The sequence below is a fragment of the Mesoplodon densirostris genome, chromosome 19, assembly GCF_025265405.1.
Source record: "Mesoplodon densirostris isolate mMesDen1 chromosome 19, mMesDen1 primary haplotype, whole genome shotgun sequence".
Lineage (NCBI taxonomy): Eukaryota > Metazoa > Chordata > Mammalia > Artiodactyla > Ziphiidae > Mesoplodon > Mesoplodon densirostris.
Window position 1 is genome coordinate 9,323,959 of NC_082679.1, and position 26,139 is coordinate 9,350,097.

A 26,139-nucleotide genomic window follows, 5' to 3' on the forward strand; every position below is an offset into this window, starting at 1 on the left:
TGACTTACAATAATGACTTTATTTTAACATATTTAATTACAGACATAAAAGAGCCGGGAAGGGGGTGAGCCCCAGCCGAGCCCCGCCCTGGGGCTGCCAGGAGCGGGTGAGGTGCAGGTGAGGCCTCCCTGATGACCCTCCTTCCAGGGGTCTTCCCATGGCGGGGACCTATTGCTTTAGCAGGGGAGGGGCCACGCAAGCAAGGGGACGGGGAAGCCTCTGGGCCCCGCCCCCCCCAGCAGTGCTGGCCTCCCTCCAGAATGCCCGCTCGGTGCCCCACCCTCCGCCTCTCCACCTCCTTCTTCTTTGTCCAGGGAGCAGACCATCTGGCCAGCCCCCCACCCCCTCTGCAAACCTAAAGGGGAATAAATACAAACTTTACAAAGTAAAAGGGGGTTCCAACGTTGCCCTGGGCCGGGCCTGGGGTCAGATGGGGAGCAGGGGCCCTGCCACGTGGGCCTCACATCATCCCTAACTGCAGCAGCGTGCTGGCGTAGGCCATGGGCTTGACGTCGGGATGAGGCTGAGAAAGCAGAGGCACACAGGTTAGACACGGACAGAAATGGGCGGCGCGTGGAGAAGGGTCTTCTGAGCACCAGATGCAGAAACCAGCCCTACCCCTGAGAGCCATTATGCACTCATAAGAGCCTCTTCCCCCCGGGGCCCAGGCCAGGGACAGCAGGGGACCCAAGGGGTGACTCACCACTGCTGTGAACTGGTGGAACTGGGGCCGCAGGTCAGAGCCCCGGAGGTGGATGTAGGCAGCTTTGTTCCCCATCTGGTCGCTGCGGGGACAAGGGCAGAGGGGCCGGTGTGGCCCATCAGAGGCTGGGTGGGCCTGGGGCACCAAGGAGGAGGCGGGGCAGGGAGAGGGACGGAGAAGAGCCCTGGGCAGAGTCAAGGACACGGACGGACAGAGAGGCTGACCAGGCAAGAGAGAGGAATCCAGGTGAAGAGGAGCCCAGGGGGCCCAGGCAGAAGGAGTGGGGATGAGGGGGAGAGAGGGCCACGTGGGAGTCGGGGGCGGGGAGAAGAGGGCCCGGGGAGCAGGGCCGGCAGAGGGCCTTCCTGACAGGATGGGCAGAGGGCACGGGCATCCCCCCAGAGGCAGGCCTCTTGCCAAAACCTGGTCTCCAGGCTGACCGTGCCCTGGCTCTAGTCAACAGGAAACACAGGGGACAGAGGAATGTGGTGCCCGGCCACCTGGGGATGGAACGGCCAGAGCACAAGAGACTCTGGTTTCTTCAACCAAAAACCAGCAAGGGGGAGGGCAGTAAGAACAGGCAACTTCAAGATCAGGAGACTGAAAACGTGGCCCTTGCTTGGGTCCTGCTTGGAAGAAATCGACTAAAATGAGACACTGATGAGAGACGTGGGGAAATGGAACTCTGGCTGGGTTCAGGTGACCTCTTTTGAAGGTGTGACAGTGGTATCACAGTTACATACAGAGAAGAAGACTTCCTTCTTTCAGAAATATACTAGGGCAACAACGGGTAGAGAGAATGCCTGGGGTTTGCTTTACAATAGCCCACGGTAGGGGTAGGGGTGGTGAGAGCTGGTAACTGTTGAACCTGGGTGACAGGTACGTGGGCGTTCATCATACTATTTTATCTACTCTTATGTATCCTTGGAATTTTCTATCACAAAAAGTTAAAAAAAGAAAACCACCAGTGGGCTGAGAAGACAGACCCAGGTGGGTGGGGCAGGTGGGGACGTACCAGTAGTTGGGGGCAGAGAAGACGGTGACGCAGCGCCCGCCGTGCGCCACCTCATAGCCCTCGGCCTTGACCTCGTGGCTACGGATGATGTAGTCCAGGTTGTTCTCCTCCAGGAAGGCCTTGGTGACGTCGGGCCCGAACTGGCAACTCACACCCCGCTTGCTGACCGAGCGCCCGTTCTGGGGAGACAGGGAGCTCAGGGTGCCTGCTACTCTTCCAGCCCGCCCGCTCTGCCCACAGCCCGCACCTGCTGGCCACAGCCCCGGGCAGACTGACCTGCGGCTGCGGGTCCGACCAGAGCAGGTCGCACATGGGACCTGGAAGGGAGCAGGGGGTAGCGTCAGGGCCTGACGGAGGGCAAGGGAGGGGCCATCCGCCGCGGAGCGGGCGTGGGGCACGTGGGACAGGACTCTGAGCCGCTGCCCACCTCCCCGCTGACCTCTCCCCGGGGCCAGACCCCATTCAATCCATTAGGGCCCCAAAGCTGGAGGGAGCGTTTTTTTTTTGGTTTTTTTTTTTGGCCGCACCACGCAGCATGCAGGATCACAGTTCCCCCACCAGGAATGGAAACCAAACCCCCTACAGTGGAGCACGGAGTCCCAACCACTGGACCTCCCTGGAGGGAGCTTTTAACACTGCAGTTCTGACCAGGTCCCTCTGTTGCTCAAGCCTCTGTGGCTCCCACTGCCCTAGGAACGAAGACCAAGCTCTTCACCCGGACCTGTGAGGCCGGACAGGGTCTGGCCTCACCAGCCCCTCTGCGCCCCGCGCTTGCCCGGCCGCACTCCTGCGAGAAGGCACCTCCTCCTCCCGCCCTGTCGGCGTTCGCGTGGTGCCCCCAGGAGGCCCTCCCACGGCCGCTACCTCACCACTCCACAAACACCCTCTCCCCACAGCTGTGTGTCGTTAACACTCTGCTGTCTGTCCCCGTCACACCACTCCAGGGGCAGCAGGTGAACTCACAAATAAATAAATAAATGGCCGCTGTGTGCTGCGGACACTCATGCTCCCCGGCCAGCACCGCCTCACGAGGGAGGTGCGCTGACCCAAGTTACAGGTCAGGAAACTGAGGCTCAGCCTTGCTGTCTCTTGCCGAGGGCGCAAAGCCCATCGGGGCAGGGCTGGAGCCCCCGAGCCCCCGGAGGGAGGGGCTGTCCCCAGCCTTCCCCAGTCACCTGAATCTGGGGGCTGCCGACTCCGCTCGATCTTCCTGATGTCGTCCAGGGTGACGCCGTCTTCGCTGAACAAGCCCCCGTGCATGATCTGGGGTTCAGGTGGGAATAGCAGCGTGAGGGCAGGGGCCAGCCACACCCCAACCCTCTGACTCGCTGCACCGCATGGCGGCGGCGGGGGCGGGTCTGTCTCACCAGCACTTTGCCATTGATACACTGGGCCAGCGGGAGCCACTCGAACACCTCGCTGAAGAGCTCGTACATCTGGGCTGTGTACTTGGCCTTCACCTCACCCTCAAAGCCATAGATCTGGTTCATGTTGTCCGTCTCATGGTTGCCTGGCCGACAGCAGGACAAAGAGAAACCTCGTCACTGCTGGGTGCCCTCTGGCTCAGACCCCGCCAAGGCCAAGGAGGACGGCCCGGTGGCCCCAAGCCAATGGCATCCACACAGAAGCTCACTGGTCCCTCCCAGAAACCCGGCCCCTTTCTAGAGGGGCAAACGGGCTGAGAAGGCACATGGCCACAAGGCCCAGGCCTGCACTGCTCATCACGGAGTGGGTTCGGCCTGGGTTCAGCCCTGGCCCCGATCCCAAGTGACCAGAGGTGTGTCCCTTGCCCCTGTGAGCCTTGCGCTCCTTCTTGAAGGACTTGCCGTACGTTTTGGGCTGGAAGTACCAAGGAGGGGGAGGTATTGACAAAGAAGAGGCCCCCTGCAGAATGCCTGCTGTGGGCCAGCCCCACGCCGTGCTTTTATCTTCCCACCCGCAACCTCATTCCTCCTTCCCGGGGCTTGGGGGAGACAAGGAAGCTGCCAGGCCCCCACGGCTGCAGCAGGCGCTCACTGAGCATCTGCCACATGCCAGGTCCTGCTGCAAGAACTCCCCGAACCTGGCTGTGGACCTGCCCGGTGTCAGCACTCATGCCCCCAGGAGCCCCCAACCCAGCCCGCTGCCCTCACTTCCTCCTGGTTCTCCTCCTCTCCTAGCTGCACCTCCCGCTCACCACCCCACCTCTCAGCGCGCAGGTCCTCCGCTTGCGGCCCTCACTCCCTGCTGAGCTCATGCTGCCCGATACCACATGTATGCTGAGGAACCCATACTTTACAGCCCCCCGGGGGCCCCCAGACATCTCTCAGTCTCACAGCCACGTCCAGAGCCAAGCTCCCCATCTTCTAGCCTACACCCTGCTCTTCCTGTCCCCTTGTCTGTCAGTGGCAGCCACAGCCTTCCAGATGCTCCAGTCAAAACCTTGGAGTACCCCCTTTGACCCCTTCTTTCTCTCACACCCTCATCCAGCCCACTGGCAAACACTCTGGGTTCTACTTTGAAAAGTGAGCCCCAATCCAACCACTGTTCCCACCCGGGTCCAGCCACCAGCAGTCTCCCTGCTCCCACTCTCAGCCCTTGGTTTGTTCCCCACACGGAGGCCCAAGGGATCCTCTTAACACCAGAGAGAGCCCCTGACCCTCCTCTGCTCAGAGCCCTCCCATGACCAAGTCCTCCCCAGGGCCCACAGAGCTCCATGAACGTGATGCCGCTGCACAGTGCACAACCTGCCCGACCTCACAGGGCAGGCCTGCGCATGATCTCAGTGAAGACACAAAACAAACACACCTGCAAGCGGTATCCCCACTTCTTAGATAAGAAATGGGAGGCTCACAGAGGAAAAAGCGAGGGCTCTGCCCAGGTCCCCACACTGACCCCAGACCCTGCTGCCTTCCAGCTCACCTCGAAGTAGGTGAAAGTGATCAGGGTACAGGAGCTTAAAGCCAAAAAGGGTGAGGATCACTTCTACAGAGAAGGAGCCGCGGTCCACGAAGTCGCCATTAAATATCTGCCCTGCTAAGGAAAACAAGGGTTGGGGGGAGTGATCCCTCCTTAGCCCCTCCACACCCCGGCTCCTGTCGGCACTGCCCTGGGGTCGAGAATGCCCGCAGGGCTTGGGGGCGTCTCTCCTCACTGTGTAGGTCTGGCCCAGCAGCTTGGCCTCTCTGGGCCTCGGGATGGTACTAAGATCTCCAACCTCGTCTGCTCCTCAGGGAAACTGATGGCAGAGGGGGAGACCCCAGGTGGTCAGCCGGCTTCAGCTCTCCCCCCAGTATAGGCCCAAAGCCACAGGGCAAATGGGACACAGGCCCTCCTACCCGACACTGCACAGGCCTGGTAGCCCCACCCAGTGGCCACTGATCAGGCAATCATAACATCCGCAAATACTTATTCAGCATGGACCGTGGGCCACTGAGCACGTCACAGGTATTAACACACTATTCCTCTCAGTAGCCCAATGAGGGAAGCCCACTTTACCACTATCTCTTCTCCCCATTTTACAAACAAGGAACCTGAGGAACTGCGAGGTGAAGTGACCTGCCACAGCCATAGCTGGAAAACGGCACAGCCAAGAAGGAAGCCAGGTGTGGGCAGGGCCAGGCACCCCACGTACGTGCTCTTGTACCACACACATCCAGCCCTGTTTCAAGCTGGGGAGAAGCTGGGGCTCGGACACACTGGCCACCTGCCCAGGTCACACAGCAGGTGGGGACTGGCCCTGGCCGGTCTGGCCCCAGAGCCCAGAGCGCGAGGCCACCAGCCGCTCCACCCCTGCTCAGTGCCAGAGCAAGCACTCAGGCCTCTCCCTCTCCTCAGGCTCACGCCTGTTTCCCGGGCAGGGGTTCCTCTCCCTCCTGCACCCCACACCCGGGAGGCGGGGCAGGGGAGGGGCCTGCCCTTCCTTAGAAGGATACGTAGGGGTTGGTGTCCGAGGGTAAACCGTTGAGCTCAAATATGTTGAGGAGGTCATAGAACTGGCCGTGGGTGTCCCCGCACACTGTAATCTTCTCTGTCTGGAAGAAAAGAGGCCACCGGAGAGGGAGGGGCCCAGAGAGAGATGTGGGGAGGGGGGAGGGGGAGGGGGGAGAGGTCACAGCAGACCGAGAAGAACCATGCAAAACACACAGGCGGAAGGCACAGCAATGAAGAGGGGAGGAAAGAGACAGCCAGGAGGAGAGAGACAGGGCGGGGGAGGAGGGCAGACGTCAGGGAGAGAGAAGGCAGACCAAGACCGGTGGGTCTGTGAGTTTCTGAGCTCCGTGGCCCCTCCCCAGCCAGGGAGCCACCCGCCCCGGCCCGCCTGCCCGCTCACTGCCCCCAGCGCGCACCTCTTTGAGCGTCGTCTCCACGAGTGTGCTCAGCTTGGAGAGGACCTCTTTGACCTGTACCAGAATCTGGAAGGCAGGGCAGGCTGTGAGTGGGGCCAGCTGGAGGGCCTGCTGCCCACCCCAGCCCCAGAGAAACTGTACTGGCCAGGAGACGCTGCTGGGCTGAGGGTGAGGGAGAGGCGGGGAGGGGAGAGGAGAGGAAGGGGCAGGGGAGGCCTGGCTGCGCGGGTGCTGGCCGGGAACACAGGCGGCCCCCAAGCTGTGACCCCAGTGTCCTATGCGGCATTTAAACATCAGGATTATTTCATGGGAAAACCTAGATTCTTGGTTTCTCTTAAAACAATCAGCATGGATGGACCTAGAGACTGTCATACAGAGTGAAGGAAGTCAGAAAGAGAAAAATAAATACCGTACGCTAACACATATATATGGAATCTAAAAAAAAAAAAAAATTGGTTCTGAAGAACCTAGGGGCAGGACAGGAATAAAGATGCAGACATAGAGAATGGACCTGAGGACACAGGGAGGGGGAAGGGTAAGCTGGGACAAAGTGAGAGAGTGGCATGGACTTACACATACTACCAAATGTAAAATAGATAGCTAGTAGGAAGCAGCCGTATAGCACAGGGAGATCAGCTCGGTGCTTTGTGACCACCTAGAGGGGTGGGATAGGGAGGGTGGGAGGGAGACGCAAGAGGGAGGAGATATGGGGATATATGTATATGTATAGCTGATTCACTTTGTTATACAGCAGAAACTAACACACCATTGTAAAGCAATTACACTCCAATAAAGATGTTAAAAAAAAAAAAAACAGTCAGCATCATGAAGAAACACACAGGATGAAGCCAGATGTGGAACATTTTATAAAACAACTGGCTTGGAAACGTCTAAATGTCAATGTCACAAAAATCTCCCAAAAAAGGCTTGAGACTGTTCTAGATGAAAAAAAGGTTAAAAAGGCAGGGCATATGCAGTAATTGATCCTTCAATGGATTCTGGATTTTATTTTATTTTTTAATTATTTTTGGCCACGCCGCACAGCCTGTGGGATTCTTAGCTCCCCAACCAGGGATTGAACACAGGTCCTCGGCAGCGAAAGCACAGAGTCCTAACCACTGGACTGCCAGGGAATTCCCCGGATTTTGGATTTTAAAAAAAGCTAAAAAGAATGTCTGAGGGGAAAAACTGGGGAAAATTAAAATATTTGTCTAGAAACACAGAGTATTAGTTCTTTCAGATTGAAGATGACCTTGACAATGTCATGTACACCTGACAGTGTTTGCAAATCTTATGGACAGCCTGTGGACTGTTTGCATTAGTCAGTATTACTGTATTGGTACTAAATTACTAAGGTGGGATGACTAAATCTTAGTCACGTAGGAGAACGTCCTGTTTTTAGGGGAGACAGATTATGATGCAACTTATTCTCAAATGGTTCAGGAAAAAGAAAAAAGTGTATGTGCATATACACACCCATATACATAGAAAGATGAAGTGAATGTGTCAAAATGTTAACGGTGAACCTAGGTGAAAGGGGTATGATGTCAACCGCACTGTTCTTTTGACTCTTCTGGAGGCTTGACAATTTTCTAAATACAAAGCTGGGAAAACAGAGTGTTAAAGAGAAGAGGAGGGAATTCCTTGGTGGTCCAGTGGTTAGGACTTGGCACTTTCACTGCCAGGGCATGGGTTCAATCCCTAGTTGGGGAATTAAGAATCCCACAAGCTGCACAGCAGGGCCTGGGGAAAAAAAAAAAAGGAGGAGATGTCCACTTCAGGTCAGAATGTAAAGAGTTTGTAAAAGACTGTCATTCTTGCCCTAATGACGAGAACAAGCCAAAAGAAAAAACAAAAACAAATGAACAAACAAAAAACCCCCTGAAACATCTGAGAGCAAGGACACAAAGAAACCTAAGTTAATCAAACTGCAGACAGTAATGGTGAGAAACCCTTCCCTGGAAGAAAGGGACCGTGACTGCATTCCTCCTGGCAGCGCGCCAGGAGGGCAAGGCCCTTCAAGGCTGAGAAGAGGGGAAGCCGGCAGAACCCTCGTGCCTACGTGGACTGGCATTACAGAGTCCTGAGGGGCCCCGCCACAGAAGGCCTCCGCCCTCACCCTCGCCCTCGGATTCTCTCCCACAGCCACCCAGAAGGCGAGGCGCAAGGCGGCATAGTGGAGAGAGGCCATCTGAGGCACAAAAGTGGGGGTGAGACTGGAGGGCGGAGAACTCCCCAGCCACCCCTTCTTGGCAGCGGGGCTGAAAATCAGAGCGCTTTCTTCCAGTTCCAGAAGCTGGAGACTTACAGCATAAAGACATCCCTGGGATTTTGCCAGGGCTAAGATCCCAAGCCCTGCTGACGGGAGAGTCCGATTCCACTCTGAAGACATCTGAAACCGGCGGTGAACTAAGTCCAATAAGACCTGCCCCTAAACTGCAGATGAGATGGACACAGACCCTCACAATAGCAGCCCGACAGAATCAGGTCCTGCCGTTACCTGAAGGAAAGTTTTGTCTCGGTCGCTACTACTCTTTTACACAAGATGTCTGGCATACAATAAAAAATTATAAGACGCAGAGAGCACACAACGGAAGCAGACCCAGAGATGGTGGAATATCCAGACAGAGACTTTAAAATAACTATGAAAAAAATGTGTTAAAGGATCTAGCAGAAAAGGTAAATGACATGCATGAACATATGGGGCAGAGATGAAAGCTATTGAAAAATATAACCCAATGGAAATGCTAGAAATAAAGAATTCATTTGCAGGGTGCCCGGCACACTACAGGCTCAGTAAGTGTTCGCTGCCGGTACCACCCTTCTCCTCTCGCGCCCTGTGATGGGGTTCAGGCCCGGCTGTGATGCTGTCCTGGGGTCACAGGCGTGTTCAGCCCTCGACAGGGGCGTTACCTGGTAGGCGCATTTCCGGTGCAGTTTCTTCTGGTCCTTGTACCACTGCATGAGCTCTTTCATGAAAGTGATTGTCACTTTGCCGTCCTCAAGCTTGGGTCCGCTGTACTCATCCTCGATGGCTGGTGTGTGAATGGGGGGATGAGAGTCAGTGGCCATGGCTACCTTGAGGGTGGGAAGCGGGGCCTGGCTCCCAGGCACGGGGCAGACGGCGCTGGACACACAGGTTGAGAGGGGGATGGAGTGAGAGAAGATGCCACTCCCCGGCCGGGTCCTCTCATGGCCCGCTCCTTCCGTTCAGGTCAGCTCAAAGGCCCTCGCCCCGACTGGACTCGATAGCACTTAACACTGTTAACTGACTAGTCAATCCTCTCTCCCCACTAGGACACCAGCTACAGGAGGGCAGGGACTGCTTTGTTCTCAGCTGTATCCCCAGTGCCTAGAACAGTGGCACCTATTAGGTGCCCAATAACCATCTGTGGAATGAATGACAGACTCAGCTGAGCGCCCAGAGGACCTAAGGGACAAACCAGACACAGGAGGCCCGTGACGGGTGAATGCAACTGTGGAGGGCAGGGTGGGTGGTACAGCAGGGAAGCTCGCCCGAACCTGGAACCTCCAGACCCAGCTCTGGATTCTGGAGTCCCCAGAAGCACAGGCGAAGGAGCAACAGACAGCGTGTAGGGACAGGCACCAGAGGCACCACTGAGCCCCATCCCCCCTGCGCCCCAGCATGCACTGGGAATGGAATGCTCTGGGCCGGGTACAGCGGGGCACCCAGGCCTGACTCACTCATGCTCTCGATGTCGAGTGAGTCCACGACGGAGCGCTTGTGCTCGTCACCTGCGATGGCCCGCTCGAAGGCCTTCTGCTTCACAATCTTGTTGCACTCCTGGTATTTCATCTTGGCATCCTTGTCGTGGGGTTTCACCTTCACCACCTGGGTGCGTGGGTGGGTGAGAGGGGAGGGAAGGAAAGAGGCATCAACACCCAGGCCGGGGTCGGGGCCGTAGGGAGACGGGGACGCCACAGCCGCCCTTGGCCTGCTTGGCCCGGGGCTTCACGACTGCTGAGAGGAGCACCCGGGCCAGGGGCACTAGGGGTGCGAGCCTGGGCTCGCGTCACCCCTAGGCCTCAGCTTCTGCATCCCCAAACTGGGCCTGACAGAGCTGCCCACACAGGGCTGCCAGGTGGGTAAACGTGCTAACGTGCTACCCAGATGCTCTTAATAAATCTTAGCTCTGACCATCAAAATAAAAGTGGCCCCGCTTCAGCTTCCTCATTGCAGTCAGAGTGGGCCGAGGTGCACTTTACTGATACCGTTACAGTCAATACCAAGCGGGGTGGGATTGACAGGAAAGGGTGGGCCGGATCCAAAGTCATAATTTACAGCCCAGACTCATCTGAAGAGGCAATGACTTGCTGGATAACCCGGACTCGCTGAGCCTAAGTTTTCTCATCTGCAAGATGGGGGAGATGACAGGCTCCACCTGCCAGGGCTGTTGGGGGTGATACACAGGGCCTGGCACGCAGCCTGGGCTCTGCGGGCAGCAGCGGGCACCTAGTGGTGACGTGGCCCTTGTTCAACCTTGGGCACTGGGGAGACCCAGGACAAGTGAGTTCCCTCAGTTTCCTCCTGTGTAAGGTAGAGGTGACAGTGTTTCTATCCTAGGGGGCTGGGAGGACTAAACAAGTGAACACTTGCGAAGTGTGTGCAGCGGTGCCAGGCGGCAGTCAAGTCCACATTAGCGTAGGCTGCTCTTCAATGGCCCCTCTCGTGGGCTGCTGCATTCATTAAACGAGATCGTATGGAGGAAGCGGCAGGCACACGGCTTTGGGACACACTCGGTTCTCAGGAAAAGGAGCCTGTCCTCTCTGCTCTCCTTTCCTTCTATCCCTCTTCCTACAAACTCTGATCCTCCAAGCTGAGAGGCAGGCAGGGCTGCATTCAGATCCCAGCTCTGCTACTTACTTGCTGGGGGACCCTGGGCAAGTGAATTCACCCCTCTGAGCCTCAGTTTAGTTATCTGTAACTGTTCCTGTAATTATTAGTGGACCCTGCCTGACCTGCGCACCCTGTTGGCCTCCCCAGGAGCGGACTCCCACAGCTCCTGTGCCGGGGGGCCGAAAGGGGTTTGCCAGGGCTGGCCCTCAAGGGCAGGGATGCCTCCCGGTGGAAAGCCTGCCAGAGTGAGTCAGAAGCCTGGGACAAGGCATCTGCTAATAACCCCTGGGGGTCAGTGTGGCTCACGCCCCTGAGAATGGGTGTGCAGGCCAGGAGCGGGGGCAGGAAGCTGGTTCGGGGCAGGCTCAGGCTAGGGTACCCTCCAGGCAGCTCCGCCCGGGGTAGGGGTGCGGTGCGAGGCTTGGGAAAAAGGCAGCACCAGACCTCCCCTGGAGTCCTTCCCACCAAGGAGACCTTACGAGTCCACACCCCAGGACAAAGTCCAAACCACCACTGGGCCCGGCCCACAGAGGCCCGCCCACCCCTCCATGTTCTCTGTTTGCCCAGCACTACCAGCCAGACCAAACTCCCAAGTCCCCAAGTGCGCCAGCTCCTTCTCACCTCCAGGCCTTGTACAGGCTGCCCCCCGGCCCAGAACACCTCATTTCTACCTCCAGTGACTTTCTAGCCTCTCCTCCTCCTCCAGGTCTCAGCTCCCCTTTCCCCTCTCCCCCAGGCTGGGTCAGGCACCCCCTCTGGGCTCGCACAGGGCCCTGGGCTCCCCCCGCCCGCCCCAGCCCTGAGCACTGCTGGAGATGGGTCTGCTTCCCCGCGGGAAGGCGGCCATGGCCATGAGGGCAGGGCTGAGGTCGTGTCCCAGCTGTGAACGAATGCCCGGGGTGGATGGACGCCCCACTAAGCATTCCCTCTGAGCAACGACCCTGTTCTCAGAGAGCTCAGAGGTTGGGGTGCGGGATGCAGGCAAACACCGACAACCCCGGGAATAAAGGGGCGGGAGCAGCGACAGCAGCAGCAGCCCTAGGACACAGCTCAGTGTTCGAACTCCCCGTGTGGCTGCTGTTGTGAGCAACTACCTTGCTCACCGTAGCCTCAGAGCAGCTCTATGTGATGTTACCACATCTCCATTTGACAGAAGAGGAAACTGAGGCCCAGAGAGGGGAGGTCACTGACCCGAGAAGCCAGGATTCAGTTCTCTCCCTGCTTGAGACCCTGCTCCCCTGGCACGCTGGGATGTGCTCCCCTCCCTACCGCTGCCACCGTCCCCACAGTGCCCTGTGCGCCCTCCAGGGAGACACCGTCGTGGTCATGAGTGCAGGCTCTGGGGCCAGGCCTCCAGGGTCTGTATCCAGGCCTTCCAGGGCAGGCAGCCCTACCTCTCCAGCCTCCCTCAGCTTCTAGAAAGTGAGGGAGGCTGGAGAGGTGGAGGGTGGCTGTGAGAATTTAACAGCAGGCCCATCACGGGGTCCAGCAGCGAGCGAGTGCCTGTGCCAGGGCCTGGGGCTGCTGCGATTGCTACTATAACTGGCTGCCTGGCTGGGAAAGGGAAGTGACCCTGCCAGGCTCCCGCTCCTGGGGAAGGTCGTTTGCTCCAGGTTGGAGGGGCCAAGTGGGTCCCGAGGCCTGTTGGGTCAAAAGCAAATGCTGGACTTTTCTCTAAAAAGTGGGATCTGGGGGCTTCCCTGGTGGCGCGGTGGTTGAGAGTCTGCCTGCTGATGCAGGGGACACGGGTTCGTGCCCCGGTCTGGGAGGATCCCACGTGCCGCGGAGCGGCTGGGCCTGTCAGCCATGGCCGCTGGGCCTGCACGTCCAGAGCCTGTGCTCCGCAACGGGAAAGGCGACAACAAACAGAGAGAGGCCCGCGTACCCAAAAAAATATATTAAAAAATAAATAAATAAATAAATAAATAAATAAAGGTAGGATCTGGGTTGTATCCGTGTCAGTATCCAGATTCTGATGGTGATGCCAGATATGTCACTGGGAAAACTGGGAGAGTGGGATCTCTGTATTACTTCTTACGGCTGCATGTGAAGCTACAATGCTCTCAAAAGAAAAAGCTGCTTTTAAAAAGTGGTATTTTCAGCTGGGAGTATCCACAGACAGTAACTACGACGACTCGAATCAATGAAATAACATAGGCTCGTGATCCCCACGTGAAGCCATGGGGGCTGCGCGTGTTTGGGAATTGGGAACTCTTAGGATTTTAGAAAGGTGACACAGTGCACCCGCGTGCTGTATGTTACAGGACACCTCCAGCAAGTCCGGGTGGCACCTGGTAACCACACACACTCCGGTTTCTGCAGTGAAACTTCTAGTCGCACTACAAGGGGGCAAACAAGACCATCAACGGCCTATCAGTTCAGGTCAGATTTTGCCACCAAATGAGTTGCCCAAACTTACCAGACTATTTTTCACAACGGCTCGGGTTTAGAACTGAGGGGAAGGAGGACTGTAGTCTGGGAGCAAAAGCTGACTTCAGGGGACCCACATGACAATGTGTGGCGGGCCATTAGGATTATTTCCAGTGTAGAGGTGATGGGATGCAGCCCAGAGAGAGGCCATGCCTGCCCGGGGCACACGGGCAACCAAGGAAGCCAGGGGTCTGGGGGAGGCAGTGGGAAGCAGGACATTGGGGTTTGCACCCCACGGGTCGAGACCCTCCAGTGAATTCATCTAGGAGGTCCCACCAACACTCCTTCCATAATACATCAAGTGAGACCATCGGAGTCGCTGCCTGAGCCAAGGGTGAGGATTATGCCAACAAGCCTGGGACCAGGCTGTCCCTTCCTGGCTGCGGGACCTCGGGGCAGTGACTAGTCTCTGGGCCTCGGTCTTCTCACCTGTAAATCAGGAATAGTAAGAGTCCCCACTGTGTAGGGTTGTCATGAAGATCACGTGAGTTATCACAGCACGAAGGTCACCAACGCACCCGGCCCCTGAGAGCGCCGTGTCAGGTGTCAGCTGTGACCGTTCCCGTTACTATCATACGTCCACACCTTAGGGGGACGGGCGTTCGTACAGGCTAGCGAGGCAAAACACATTTGCTAACTGACTGTGCTGGGCTATGCTGTAAGAAGAAACCCAAATGCAAACCATATTACAAACCAAACTCCAAAAATCCCAGGAGAGGGTGAGGAGTGCTGAAGGAGTCCCCCAGATCCAGCCCGGGCCCGTGTGATTCACCACCTGAGTTCCAGCCACAGACGGGAAAGAACACAGGTGGAATCTTCTGAGAAGAGGACCCAATAAGGGGGCGGGGAATCCTGGAGCCAGAGTCCCCCGGAAAGGATGAGCTTGGAGATGAGGGGCGTTGGTGGGGGGATTCAACATGGACCCATGGAAAGGGGACATCAGCTCCTGCCCTGGAGGGAGAGCAGAAGTGCCCCCAGGTCCCCGCCCCCTAACAAGGCCCTGTGCCTGCACACGGCCCTTCCTGGGGGCCGCAGGCTCTTCCCCAGACACCCCCAGGAGGAAGCGCACCCGGTACTGAGCAGGGCCAGGCCCTACTCTGAACGTACTACTCCTGCCGAATCCTCACAAGGCCCTGAGGCAGGCTCTGCTGTTCTCTTCCGTTTACAGATGAGGACACTGAGGCCGAAGATCCAAAGCTCTGAGATACACAGCTCATAGCCGGGCGTCCTGACCGCGGAGCTGGTGCCTCCAGCCCCTGCATGAGTGACCTTCAGAATTTGAGACTATGACTCACAGTAAGAAATATGTATTTTATCACACCTAATATGCATCCATATTCACATGAATGAAAAATACTCTTTCACAAACATATACGTACTTCCTCCACACAATGAACTGTTGTCTTCTCTATTCTATTTGATGAAGACAGAGGTGCTGGTCTCAAACTGTTACACTGACTTCACGGCCCACTAACCATTACAAGCATGGACTATGGGGTCAAGTCTCAGCCCTGCCACTTCGCTGCTGGGTGACCTTGGAGGAGGGACTTCCTCTCTCTAGACCTCTTTTTCCTTCTTGTATAATGGATTGAACGCATTTTCCTTCTTGTAAAAAGCACATCAAGGCTCACAGCAGAGCTAGGTCCACAGTGAGTAGGCAGGTGAGGAAACTGAGGCTGAGAAAAGAAAGGTCCTTCACCTGAGGGCCCAGGCTGCTGTTAGACAGAGCCTCAGGCTCTTTGTTAAACCAAGGTCACATCTCGGTTCCGCCTCCAAGGATGCCATGACTTAAGAGGGGGCCTGGGCACAGCCTCCGTGACACTCCAGCACGTCACAAGATAGCCCTGGAGGTAGAGACTCTGGACGGGGAGCCACCCCAGGGCCCAGCCCCTCTGCCCTGCACCCAGGGTCGGATGAAACGTGTCAGAAAGGACGGCCTGCAGGCGGGCAGCTGGCCCAGGTGGGCAAGGATCTCAGGCTCATGCAGGGGCTCCCCAGGGCTGCTGGCAGAGCCCTCACAGGCAAATGGGCTGTGACCCGGCCCCCAGGGCATCCGCAAGGCCTGGGAGAAAACTCAGATGCAGTGTGCCCACAAGACGGCTGCAAGTGACCTCTCAGCCTCATGGAATATGCAGGGCGAGGCCGCAGTCTGGGCCAGAGCTGTGCCGCAGACCTGTGCTTGGGGTTCCTCTCATCTCCTGCCCCCTCCCATCTCCTTCAGGCCCCTCCCCCCATTTGGGGACCTGCAGGAAAGCCCTGCCCCCACCCAACCCCACCTGTCTTCTGAGTTAGTTACTGAGCCCTCCAGCCCTATGATCTTTACGCACACCACTTCACCAGAGCCCAACAGCCGCCCAGGAGGTGGCCACTCCTCTTGTCACCATTCTCCAAATGAGGACGCCAAGGGACAAGGGAGAGGTTTGGCCGGGGAATGGCCTGGGAGCCCACGCTTGTAAGGGCTCTGTTCTGCTGCTCCTTCCTCCGTTCTCCTCCCGGGGGGGTCACCCCAGCCCCCTCCTCCATTCCGCCCCTCAGTCTCTGAATGATCTCCTCCTCCAGGCCTCTGCCCCACCCTGACACAGGTGCCCCCGGCCCAGCGCCTGGCTCGAGCCTGCACTTGGCCTGACAGCCGCCCTCCTCTCCGGCCAGCAGCCAGCCCCACCCGTCTGACCTGGCTCCCTCCAACTGCAGCCTGTGGCTCTCAGCCTCCCCTGCCGCCTCTCCCGACACAACAGAAGCTGCTCAGAGTGCGTGACGAATGAAGTGAAAGGAGGGAGTGCCGGGTGCGTTGCGGGGACGGAGGCAGAATGATCATTCGTTCAACGAACACTAAGCCCCTGTTGGATGCCAAGCACCATCCCAATGACCAGAATAAACAAAACCCCTACTCTCAAGGAGCGACTCTCTCCAGTGGGGAAAGACGTGGGCCGGAGGGCTGGGCTGCCTGCGTTCAGATCCTAGCTCTGCCACCCGCCTGCTGCGTGCTGGTGGGCAGGGGACTCGAGCCTTCTGGGCCTCAGTCACCCCATCTGTACGATGGGCGTAATCACAGTTCCCACCTCACAGGGCTGACGCACAGGTCACTCAGCCAGCTGACGAGAAGGGTGTAGAACGTGCCTGGCACGAAGGCGTGTGCTCTGGGAGACCTTACCACTATCGTTGTCATCAGAGCAGTTAGAGCGATGGGGTGGCAGATGAGCGAGTGAACTGGTGGATTCCTGCCGTCCTCTAGGTCCCCTCCCTTGTCACCTCGTTAAAACACGTCCCCCGTTTGCTCCCTCTGCAGCACATCACCCTAGTCTATTTTCTCCCAGGCCCGTATCCTCACCTGCAACGATTCTGTGTACCCTCACAGTGACGGGTTTGTTTTTGGCCCTCCTCCGAATTATAAGCTCCACCAGAAGAGCTGTGTGCCTCTTGTCCACCAACAGTAACAGCAACAAGTATCGTAACAGTTAATTATAACAGAACACTGACTACATGCTAGGGGCTGTTCTAAACACTTGGAAAGCAGAGGCTCATTTATTCTTCACGGCAACCCTGAGAGGTAGGTCTTACTGTCCTCCCATTTCACAGATGTGGGAAAGAAGGCACAGAGAGGCCAGGTAACTTGTCCCAGGTCACCAGGCGACGATGGCAGAGCTGGGCTACGAGCCCGGCTGGCATCTGTTGGATGAGCAAGCGGCAAGTAAACGTGTGAATGGCCTCCGCATACCTCCCCCCGTCTAGTCCAGCTGCACACACAGAGGCCGTCCTCCCCCAGCCCGCCCCACCCGGCCCTCAGCACCCGCCCGGCTCAGAAGCTGGGAGCTGGCTCACCCCCCGAGGTCTGGCTCACCGTCTCATAGTCGCGCAGGGCGGCCCGGAACTTGCCCAATGCCATGTTGCTGGCGGCCCGGCGGTAGTAGCCCTTGATGTACTTCTTGTCCATCTCGATGGCCCGCGTGGCGTCGGCCAGCGCGTAGCCATAGCACTCAGTGCGCAGGTAGGCCAGACTGCGGTTGCCATAGTAGATGGCATTGCTGGGGTTCAGCTCGATGGCCTGGCTGTAGAACTTGATCGCGTTCTCGTATTCCTTGGCTGTGAAGATGGAGGACGAGAAGCATGAGGTAAGCTGCCACCGCCCAGCCAGAAGAGGCCCTAGGCTGGGTATTCGCCCAGGCCCCCAATTTACAAATGGGGAAACTGAGGTCCACAGCTGAGCTCAGAAACGTCTCTTCAGCCCACCCCCCTTCCCTGTCCTGACCTGTCCCACCCTAGCACAGGCCTTGTCTCCTCAGGCCCAAATCCCTAAGACCCCAAATCACTTCCACACGCCCATCCACCCAACCATCACCCCCCAAGGCCCCAGGTGGACAATACTTCTTCCAGGACTTCAGGAGGGTCTTACTGAATGTTCCCCATGGCCCGGAGAGGATATGTTACTGAGTGCCAGACCTGAGCTGTGAACCAGCAAATGTGAGTCTGCCCTGAGCCCCTTGGTTGTGCAGCCCCCCAAAGCAAGTAAACAAGCCCAAAGAGGGGTTCTAGTAGGAGAATAGGAAGTGGGGAAGGAAAAGGAACCTACTTAGGTCTCAAGAAGGGGACATTTCAACAGAGACCCAAAGGAAGTGACAAACCAGACCAGAGGAAGAGCATTCCCAACAGAAGGAACAGCAGGTGCAAAGGCCCTGGGGGGGGGAGAAAGGGGGTGAGAGAGCATTATGTTCCAGGACCAGCAAGAGGGTGGTGTGGCTGGGGTGGAGTGAGCTTGGGGAGGGCAGGAGATGAGGGCAGGGAGGCTGGCAGGACAGATCCCAAAGACCACAGCCAGAGCTGGGTGTGGACATCAATGTTCTAAGTGTGGAGTGACAGGATGTGACATCTGGCCAAGGGGAAAGGTCAATTTTATTTGAAATGAGCTACGGCCATGCCTTGCACGTTACATCTCGGCCTGTGGAATCCTCACATCCCCACGGCATAAGCACCGTCTGGTGCTCACTTTACAGCAAGCCACAGAGGTCTTGTTCAAGGTCAAACACTCAGTTTGTATCCACAGAGCTGTCTTGGGCCCCGCACATATGGCCATTCAACAGGCAGGAGGCCGAAGCTAGGAGGTGTGCCCAAACTGCGGGGACCATGATGTGCCAGGTGCCACGTGGGGCTCTTGGTACATGAGTCGCCTCACTGAACCCTCATGGCAACCCTGAGGACAGTTGCATTAGCCCCATTTTCCAGACGTGGCTCTAAGAGGGAAACCCCAACACACAAAGTGGCAGGCAGGAATTCTGAGCCAGGCCAAGACCCAAATGCTCCCACTCTCATCCTCCGTACCAGGTGGCCTCTCAGTGGGAGCCTGGCATAGAGACAGGCACAGACACAGGGGCAGGCAGCCTGGGCCCAATCGCTGGCTCCACTCCTTACTAGCTGTGTGTCCTTGGGCAACTTATGTGCCCACTCTGGTCTAAAGTTTCAGAGAGTCCTCCAGACACTGAGCCTAAAATGAAAATTCCTGCCCTAACTCCCACTATTCTTTTCTCCAGAGCCATCTGATAAACCATGGCTTTCCTTTGTTTGCTTATAATCCATCGGCCCAATTTGAACCTAAGCGCCCCATAAGGGCAGGGGCCCTGTTTGTCTTACTTCTTTGAACCCTTGCCCTGTCTGAGGACACAGCAGCCCCCCCCCAGCCCTGCCCTCCTGGGGCTCACAGTCCAGTTGGGGGGTGGGAGTGACACAGCACACACAGATCCACCCCCAGACAGTGATGACCCAGAGTGTTTTACAGCTGGGGCAACCCAGAGGGGATGCTGGAGCTGAGACCTGGAGGAGGAGAAAAAGTGAGCCAGGTGAAAAGAATGGAAGAAGAGGATTCCAGGCTCCATGAATGGTTCCTGAAGGAAGGAAGGAAGGAATGAAAGAAAGTGAAAGACAGGACACACCTACACTAGAGAAAGAAGCCAGGTGCTGGGAGATGCCAGGAACAATATAACGGCGATTCCTTCTGCAGGCTAACGTCTGGCAACCTTTCAAATGGCTCGGATGTCACCTCCTTTGGAAAGCCTTCCTTGACACCCAGGCTGGATCAGGCACCTCTCCGGCTGCCTCGGCCCCTGGGCTCCCCTATCCCAGCCCTGCCCCCATGGGGTAGTCACCGTTAGGTGATGGGTGTGTCCCCCAGGATGGTGAGCACTGGAGGGCAGCCCAGGACTTCCCAGAAACACGCAAGGGCAGAAGCAGGCAGCCCGAGTCTGACTGACCCTCCCTGGAACACCAACACCTTCGAGGGCTCCTTCCAGCCTCCTGGCTGGGCTCCAGAGGCCGACTGGCCAGCGCTCTTGCCGGGCCGTTCGGCATGGGGTGGGGAGCCTGGTGTCTCGGAGCCGGACATCTGGCTCTGAGGATCCCGACCACGAGACCTTGGGCAGACAGCCTCCCCTCTCTCAGCCTCAGCTTGCTCATCTGAACTGCGGGAACCACAGTCGGCCCTGCGCCATGGGCTGGTTGTGAGGGTGAAAGGAACTCCTGGATGAAATGTGGCTACAGCAGGGAAGAGGTCAGCAGAGGCTTGTAGAAGAAGTGAATAAATGACTAAATGAAAGGAAGAAGAGACTAGAGCAGAGGAAAGAGGAGGGGCCTGTGCTTCACACAGCTACCCAGTGGCACCAGATCCCAGCCCTGCTCTATGTGCTCGACAAATATGAGCGCATTTAATCCTCAAGAGAGGCCCCATTTTAGAGGAGGAAACTGAGGCACAGAGAAGTTAAGGTTTGCCCAGGGGTCACACAGCAAGTAACAGGAAGAAACAAGATTTGAACCCAGGCAGCCTGAGCTCTTAAGCCTGTCTACAAACTCTTAGACTCAGAGGCCTCCTGGGGGGTCAAATAGAACCCCTCTCTTTTTACAGAAGGGGGTGGGGAGCAATGAGGCCCAGAAAGAGGGGAAGAGAGCTGCCCCACCAGGGCCTCTGGAATGGGCCTGAGTTCACAGAAGTGACCCAGCCATGCTGACGGGGGCGGGGGGCCTGGGGCCCCTCTTCTCCCACCGTGTTGAGCCCCTGGGGCCCCTCTTCTCCCACCGTGTTGAGCCCTGGGGCCCCTCTTCCCCCACCATGTTGAGCCCCTAGGGCCCCTCTTCTCCCACTGGGGCCAGGACGGCTCCAGGTGAGGCTGTGGGTAAGGACTCTGAACGTGGGTGCCAAGCACGTGGTGAGGAAGGGGGATATCCGGGCTGTGCTGCTCACACACTCTGACCTTGGGCAAGCGGTTTCACTTCTCAGAGCCTCAGCTTCCTCTATAAAACAAACAGGCCCGCTCCTGCCTAGTGCTCGGGGGAGGATTAAACAAAGTGGTGTACCTGGCCACCACGGGGGCTCAATTAAGGCGAGCTGTAATTATTCCTTTTATTGTTATTCCCCCAGCCCTGGAGAATGGGGCTCTGTGCCTGCAGCTGCCTGCCAAACGCAAGGGACCCGGACCAGAAGGGGCATTCCCCTCCGTTCCAGCTCAATGCCAGGACCGCTGGCTACCTGCCCAGTCTCAGGCCTCCTAAGAGCTCAGATCCCAGGGCAAGGAGCCCTTCCCGACGGCCTACTGTTTCCCAGAATTCTTCCCTCGCCACAGCATCACCCCCATACTTGCTGCTCCTCTTGAGCCCCATTGCAGGAACAGCCCCACCTTCCACACCACCCTCAGCTGGAGACTGGACCCTGTCCTGGACACCTGATCCCTCAAGCCCCAAAGCCAGGCAGTCACCCTGTTCTGTCAAGTCAGCCTCCGGAACATCTCTCAAATCTATTCTCTCACTTCCATCCCGAGAACCCCTGTCTGCCCTGGTCTAGCCTTCCTCCTCTCCTGCCCAGGTTCCTGCCCCAGCCTCCTCCCAGCTCTCCCAGCGTACGCCCCCTCCTGCCCCTCCAGAGGGGCCTTTCTGAAGCACAAACCCAATTCAGTCCTTCCCCACTCAGAACCATCCACGGCTCCTCAGGGTCCTCAAGTGGAAAGCTCGGGCTCCTGCCCGCAGCCTCACCATAAACTCCTCTGGCCTCTTACACTCCAGCCCCACTCACGTCCTTGGTGCCAGGCTCACCTCTGGGCCTTTGTCATCCAGCTCTTCCTGCCTGCGGTTCCCTCCTCCCTCTCTCCAGGCGGCCGCTGTCATTCTACCTCTGAAACATTTCTTGAGTCGATTTCCGTCTCTCCAGCCTAGTGGGCAGCACCCCCCTCCCCACTCACCTGTCCACCATTCTAGTCTCCTTCCTGGTCTCCAGCCTTGCCCTTGGGTCCAGTCTCTACAAGGCCGCTGGGGGATCGCCTTCAAACGCACTAATCAGACCGTGTCACTCCTCTCCTCAAACCTTCCTTGGCTTCCTACCACCCTAGGGATCATGTCCTTGACCTGCCTCCAGAGCTCTACCTTCCAGTCTCACCTCTCACCAGTCCCACCTCCTTCTCGCTGCTCCGGCCTGACCTGACTTTCCCACTCTTAAAATCTGTTCGTGCTCCCACCAGAGGACAGCTCTCCACTACTGCTCTGGATTCCTCCCATGCCCCACCCCTCCTCCAGGGCTCTGCTGCTGTAGGTCTCCTCTCTCTCCTGCAGGATCAACTCTCTCTCTGTAGGACCATACTCTTAGTCTCTTCTATTCTTAAAAAAAAGCACCCTCCCCCCATTTCTCCACTCCCCCTCAGAACCAAAATTGTCAAAACCCTTGTCAACAATTGCTATCTCCACTTCCTCATTTCCCATTCACTCTTCAGCGCCCTTCCCTCTGGGTACCATCGCCATCATCCCCTAGAAACTGCTCTGGACAAGGCTACCACCAACACGTTATGGAGGCAAATCCAATGGTCAATGCTTGGTGCTCGCTTTGGCAGCATCCGACCTCAGGTAGAGCCCCTCCTTCTAGAAGCACTCTCTTCTCTCAGCTTTCCTGATTTTCCTTCCACCTCACTGACCACTCTTACTCAGCCTCTTCTGCTCTAAACCTTAGAATCCCTTGAGGTTCCGTACTAGGCCCCTTCTCTTCTGGGGTGACCTCATCCGTTCCCAGGGTGTTCCAGTCCACCCATTGGCTGATCATGCCCAAATTCCTCTCCAAAGACTTCCAGACTGGCCCATCTACCTACTCAATGTCTCCTCTTGGATAGCAGAGTCAAATCCACACTAGTCTATGCAGTGACTTGTGACACCCTACATGAACTGGCCCCTGTCCTAAGCTTACCTTGTACCTGTTTCCCTACTAACTCATTAAAGTTCCAGCCAAGCCAGCCAGTCTCTTTTCATTCCTGACCTCAGGGCCTTTGCACAGGCAGCTTCACCCACCTGGGACACTCCTTCCCAATTCTCCTTCTCAACTTAAATGCCTTTTCCTCAGTACGATCTTCCTTGACCGCCCTCTCTAAAGTACTAGCCTCTAACCCTTATTCTCTACTTCACACTCCGTTGGGGTTTTTCCAAAGGACTCATCACAGCTTCTAAGTATTTTAATATTTATTTGCGTGTTTACTCAATGTCTGATTCTTCTGCTAAATTACAAGCTATATAAGGGCAGGGCTACATCTGTCTCATCTGCTGCTACATCCCTAACGTCGAGCATGGTCCTTAGCACATAGCAGATGCTCAATAAACGTAATGAATTAATGAATGAATGGGTGCCCCCACATCTTTCTTTCCCAAGATCCTAAGTCATACTATTCTTGGGATTGCCTCACCTCTATTCCCAGAACCTCCCTTCTCCTGGTGTACCCCCAAATTTCCTACTTCCTTGCCCTCCCATCTAATGATCTATTCTCCACTCCCATGATTTCCTGCTCTATTGGGACAGTTCCCCCCTCCCTCCCACTTGGTGTCTCTCCACTTGGTAGCGCCATCACTGCTCCGCCCCATGTCACTACTTGGTAGCACCCTCTTCAGGTCTCACCATAAGCTGGCACCTCTGGGGTCTCACATCTGGTAGTGCCCTCATTCCCGTCCCCCTCCCGTTTCATACTTGGAAGCGCCTTCCTCAGTCTCCCCACTTAGCACCCGCTCCGTACGCCACTTCTAGGTGTCACCCCTTCTCTCAGAAGGCCCCTCTGTCGCCCCTTGGTAGCGCCATCCTCGGCCTCCCCACGCCCAGTCACTTGGTAGTGCCTGCCCCGCGCCCAGGCTGCCGCTCCTCGTTGCCATGGTTCCGCGCGGGCCCGGCACCCCTTGACCTGGGCCGCTCTCCACCCTCCTTCGCTCCCTCCAGGGCGGGCGCACCTTTGAAGTAGTCGTTGGCCTGCGTCTTGAGCTCCTCTGCCCGCTTCAGAGCGCCATCAGCCGGGGGCTCATCCCGCGGGGGCTCAGCACACTCAGTCCGCTCGCCCTCCGCCATCGCCATGCCGCAAAGCGACCCCCCACCCTGGCAACCGCGGCCAGCGGCACCCGGCCGAATCGTCGCGAAGGAGTGCCGAGTTCCCGCTGCCGCTGCTGCACAAGTGTCGTAAAGCGCGGGCCCTGAAGGCTCCCTTCGCGCGCCTGCGCAGGGCGCTTTAGCCATAGAGCGCGCGGAGAAGGTGACCAGAGGGCCCCCTGACGGCGCCCTTCCTAGCATGAGCCAATGGGGAAGGCGAAAAGGGGCGCGCGGGCAAAAAAGGCCCGGCGTGGCCCGTCTCCCAAAGTTCCGTGTTCCGAGCCGCAGAAGTTTCTCGGGGTCTTAAAGTGAGATTTCCCTGCCGTCTTCTCCCGTTGGTAGGTGGGTTGCGAATGCTGCTGGTGGGTGTGGCTTTTCTGCGAGGCAGCACCATGCCCAACGCGGAACCGGAGCCGAGGGTCAAGCCCTTCTGTCAGTTTACCTGCGTGACCTTAAACAAAGAAACCTTCCCTTCCTCTCTAGGGCCTCACTTACCCCTCTCTGAAAAATGGGCGGTTTCTCAAACCAACACCAGAAAGGGCCAGTATTTCTAAGTTATTAATTAAAGGTGCCCTGCATCCCCTAGCCCTGAGCTAGGCTTAGAAGTTTGTTGCACCATCTCCTTTCTCCTTCCTCACCCCCCAGTCACCAGCCTTCCATGGCTCCTCAGTGCCCTTAGGAGAAAACCCAGACTTTTTCTGATGACCTAAGAGACCCTGAATAGTTTAGTCTCAGGCAACATCTCCAGATGCCACTCCCATCCCCAATCTTCATTCACGGTCCACCGTTCCAGACTATCCTTCCTAAACCCACAGCCGCTACTCAATACCGAACTGTAGCACTAAATCCTTTAAGGCTCTGCTCTGGCTCCCCTCCTGAGGATAGCACGAGCTATCCCACCCCCAAAACTTCTTGTCCTGGCAATCTGACCCCACCACATCCAACAATCACCCGAGAAGGTAAATACTAGTATCGTCTCCATTTTACAGATAAGGACACTGAGATTTGCAGAGGTCAACGTATTTGCCCAAGGTCATACAATAAGAAAGTGGCAGAGCCAGAACTTGAACCTGTCCCACCTAATTCCTGTGCTCTTAATTCCTACCCTCCTGTTCCTGTATGCTCCAGAGCCTACGCTGGGGGTTAGATTTTTGAGATTTTTTTTTTTTTTTTTTTTTTTAGTGTGTGTGGGAAGAATGCCATAATGGATTTGGATCCTGGATTCGAGTCCAGCACAGCCCTTCCCTGCTGTGTGACCTAGGGCAAGTGATCATCCTCTCTGAACCTCAGTTTCATTCTCTGAAAAATGGGGATAATGACTGCCTATTGTATAGGATTAGAGGAGAGTTTGATAAGATCACGTAAGTAAAGTGACAGAGGGCCTGACACAGTGTAAGTACTCTTTATATCCACTCCGTTATAAGTACTCAAAGTGGGACAGAGTACCTAGAGCTGATGGGGGGGGCGGGGGGCGGGCAGCTCTCAGGAGGTTGTGGGAGGACCTCACCCAGCTGAGGTCGGCCGGGAAGACTTCTCAGAGGAGGGGATGTCTGAACCAAGATCTAACATATGAGTAGGAGATAAGCAGGTGAAGAGAGAAGGGCATTTAAGGCAGAGGGAACAGCAAGTGCGAAGACTTAAAGGTGGCTTTCTTTTCTTTTTTTTTAATTTTTATTTATTTATTAATTTTTTTGCCACACCGTGTGGCTTGCGGGATGTTAGTTCACCCCAAGCAGGGATTGAACCCGGGCAATGGCAGTGAAAGTGCCAAGTCCTAACCACTGGGCCACCAAGGAATTCCTAAAAGTGGTTTTCTTCCTTTGAAAAGATTACTTTGTGGAACATAGGAGAGGGGTTATGAGGGTGACATGACAGAACAGGCACACCCGTCCACACATGAACCTGTAGACACAAAACCTCTCTTTGGCACCTGCGTGCACGCACACACAGACACTCAAGTACAGAGAATCATGTCACAGAGACAGTACACAGAATTATACCATCAAACAGTCCCATACGTGCATCCAGAATCACAACACCACACAGACAACACACAGGTACAAAAAAAAAAAAAATCGCAATGCCTCCTACACTCAGGAACACAGAAATCCAAAGTAATGAGAAACACACATAAGGCTGAATCATTTCACCCAGACAGTAACACATGTAAGAGGAATTACAACCCTCCCCATACACAGGTTCACAGAATTATGTCACAATGACCCACACAGAATGAAAACATCACCAGACACGCAACGTTACACAGACCTATATCACAAAGTGACATGGACACCCAATCACCCGGTGCACCCACACCCCCTGAAGCGACCCCACAGATGAGTCAACACACAGGGCTCTGGTGCCTACCAAGGTGAGATCTTTATGGGGGTTTAGAGATCAGTGGGTTTCAGAGCCAGCATGGCTGGTCCAGTCCCTTCCCCTCCCCCA

General features: G+C 56.5%; 1 protein-coding gene across 1 annotated transcript; it reads right to left on the reverse strand.

Annotated features, from left to right (window-relative positions):
• On the reverse strand, window positions 1-23,762 carry PPP5C (protein phosphatase 5 catalytic subunit). Its single transcript, XM_060084555.1, has 13 exons — window positions 23,559-23,762; window positions 17,173-17,414; window positions 9,752-9,899; window positions 8,960-9,081; window positions 6,047-6,112; window positions 5,633-5,731; window positions 4,620-4,725; window positions 3,086-3,228; window positions 2,894-2,981; window positions 1,995-2,035; window positions 1,719-1,897; window positions 704-785; window positions 1-523 (listed from the first exon to the last, which is right to left on the reverse strand). The coding sequence occupies exons 1-13, from the start codon at window positions 23,677-23,679 to the stop codon at window positions 461-463; spliced, it is 1,500 nt and encodes a 499-aa protein (XP_059940538.1). The 5' UTR covers window positions 23,680-23,762; the 3' UTR covers window positions 1-460.
• Between the last annotated feature and the right edge of the window lie 2,377 nt (window positions 23,763-26,139).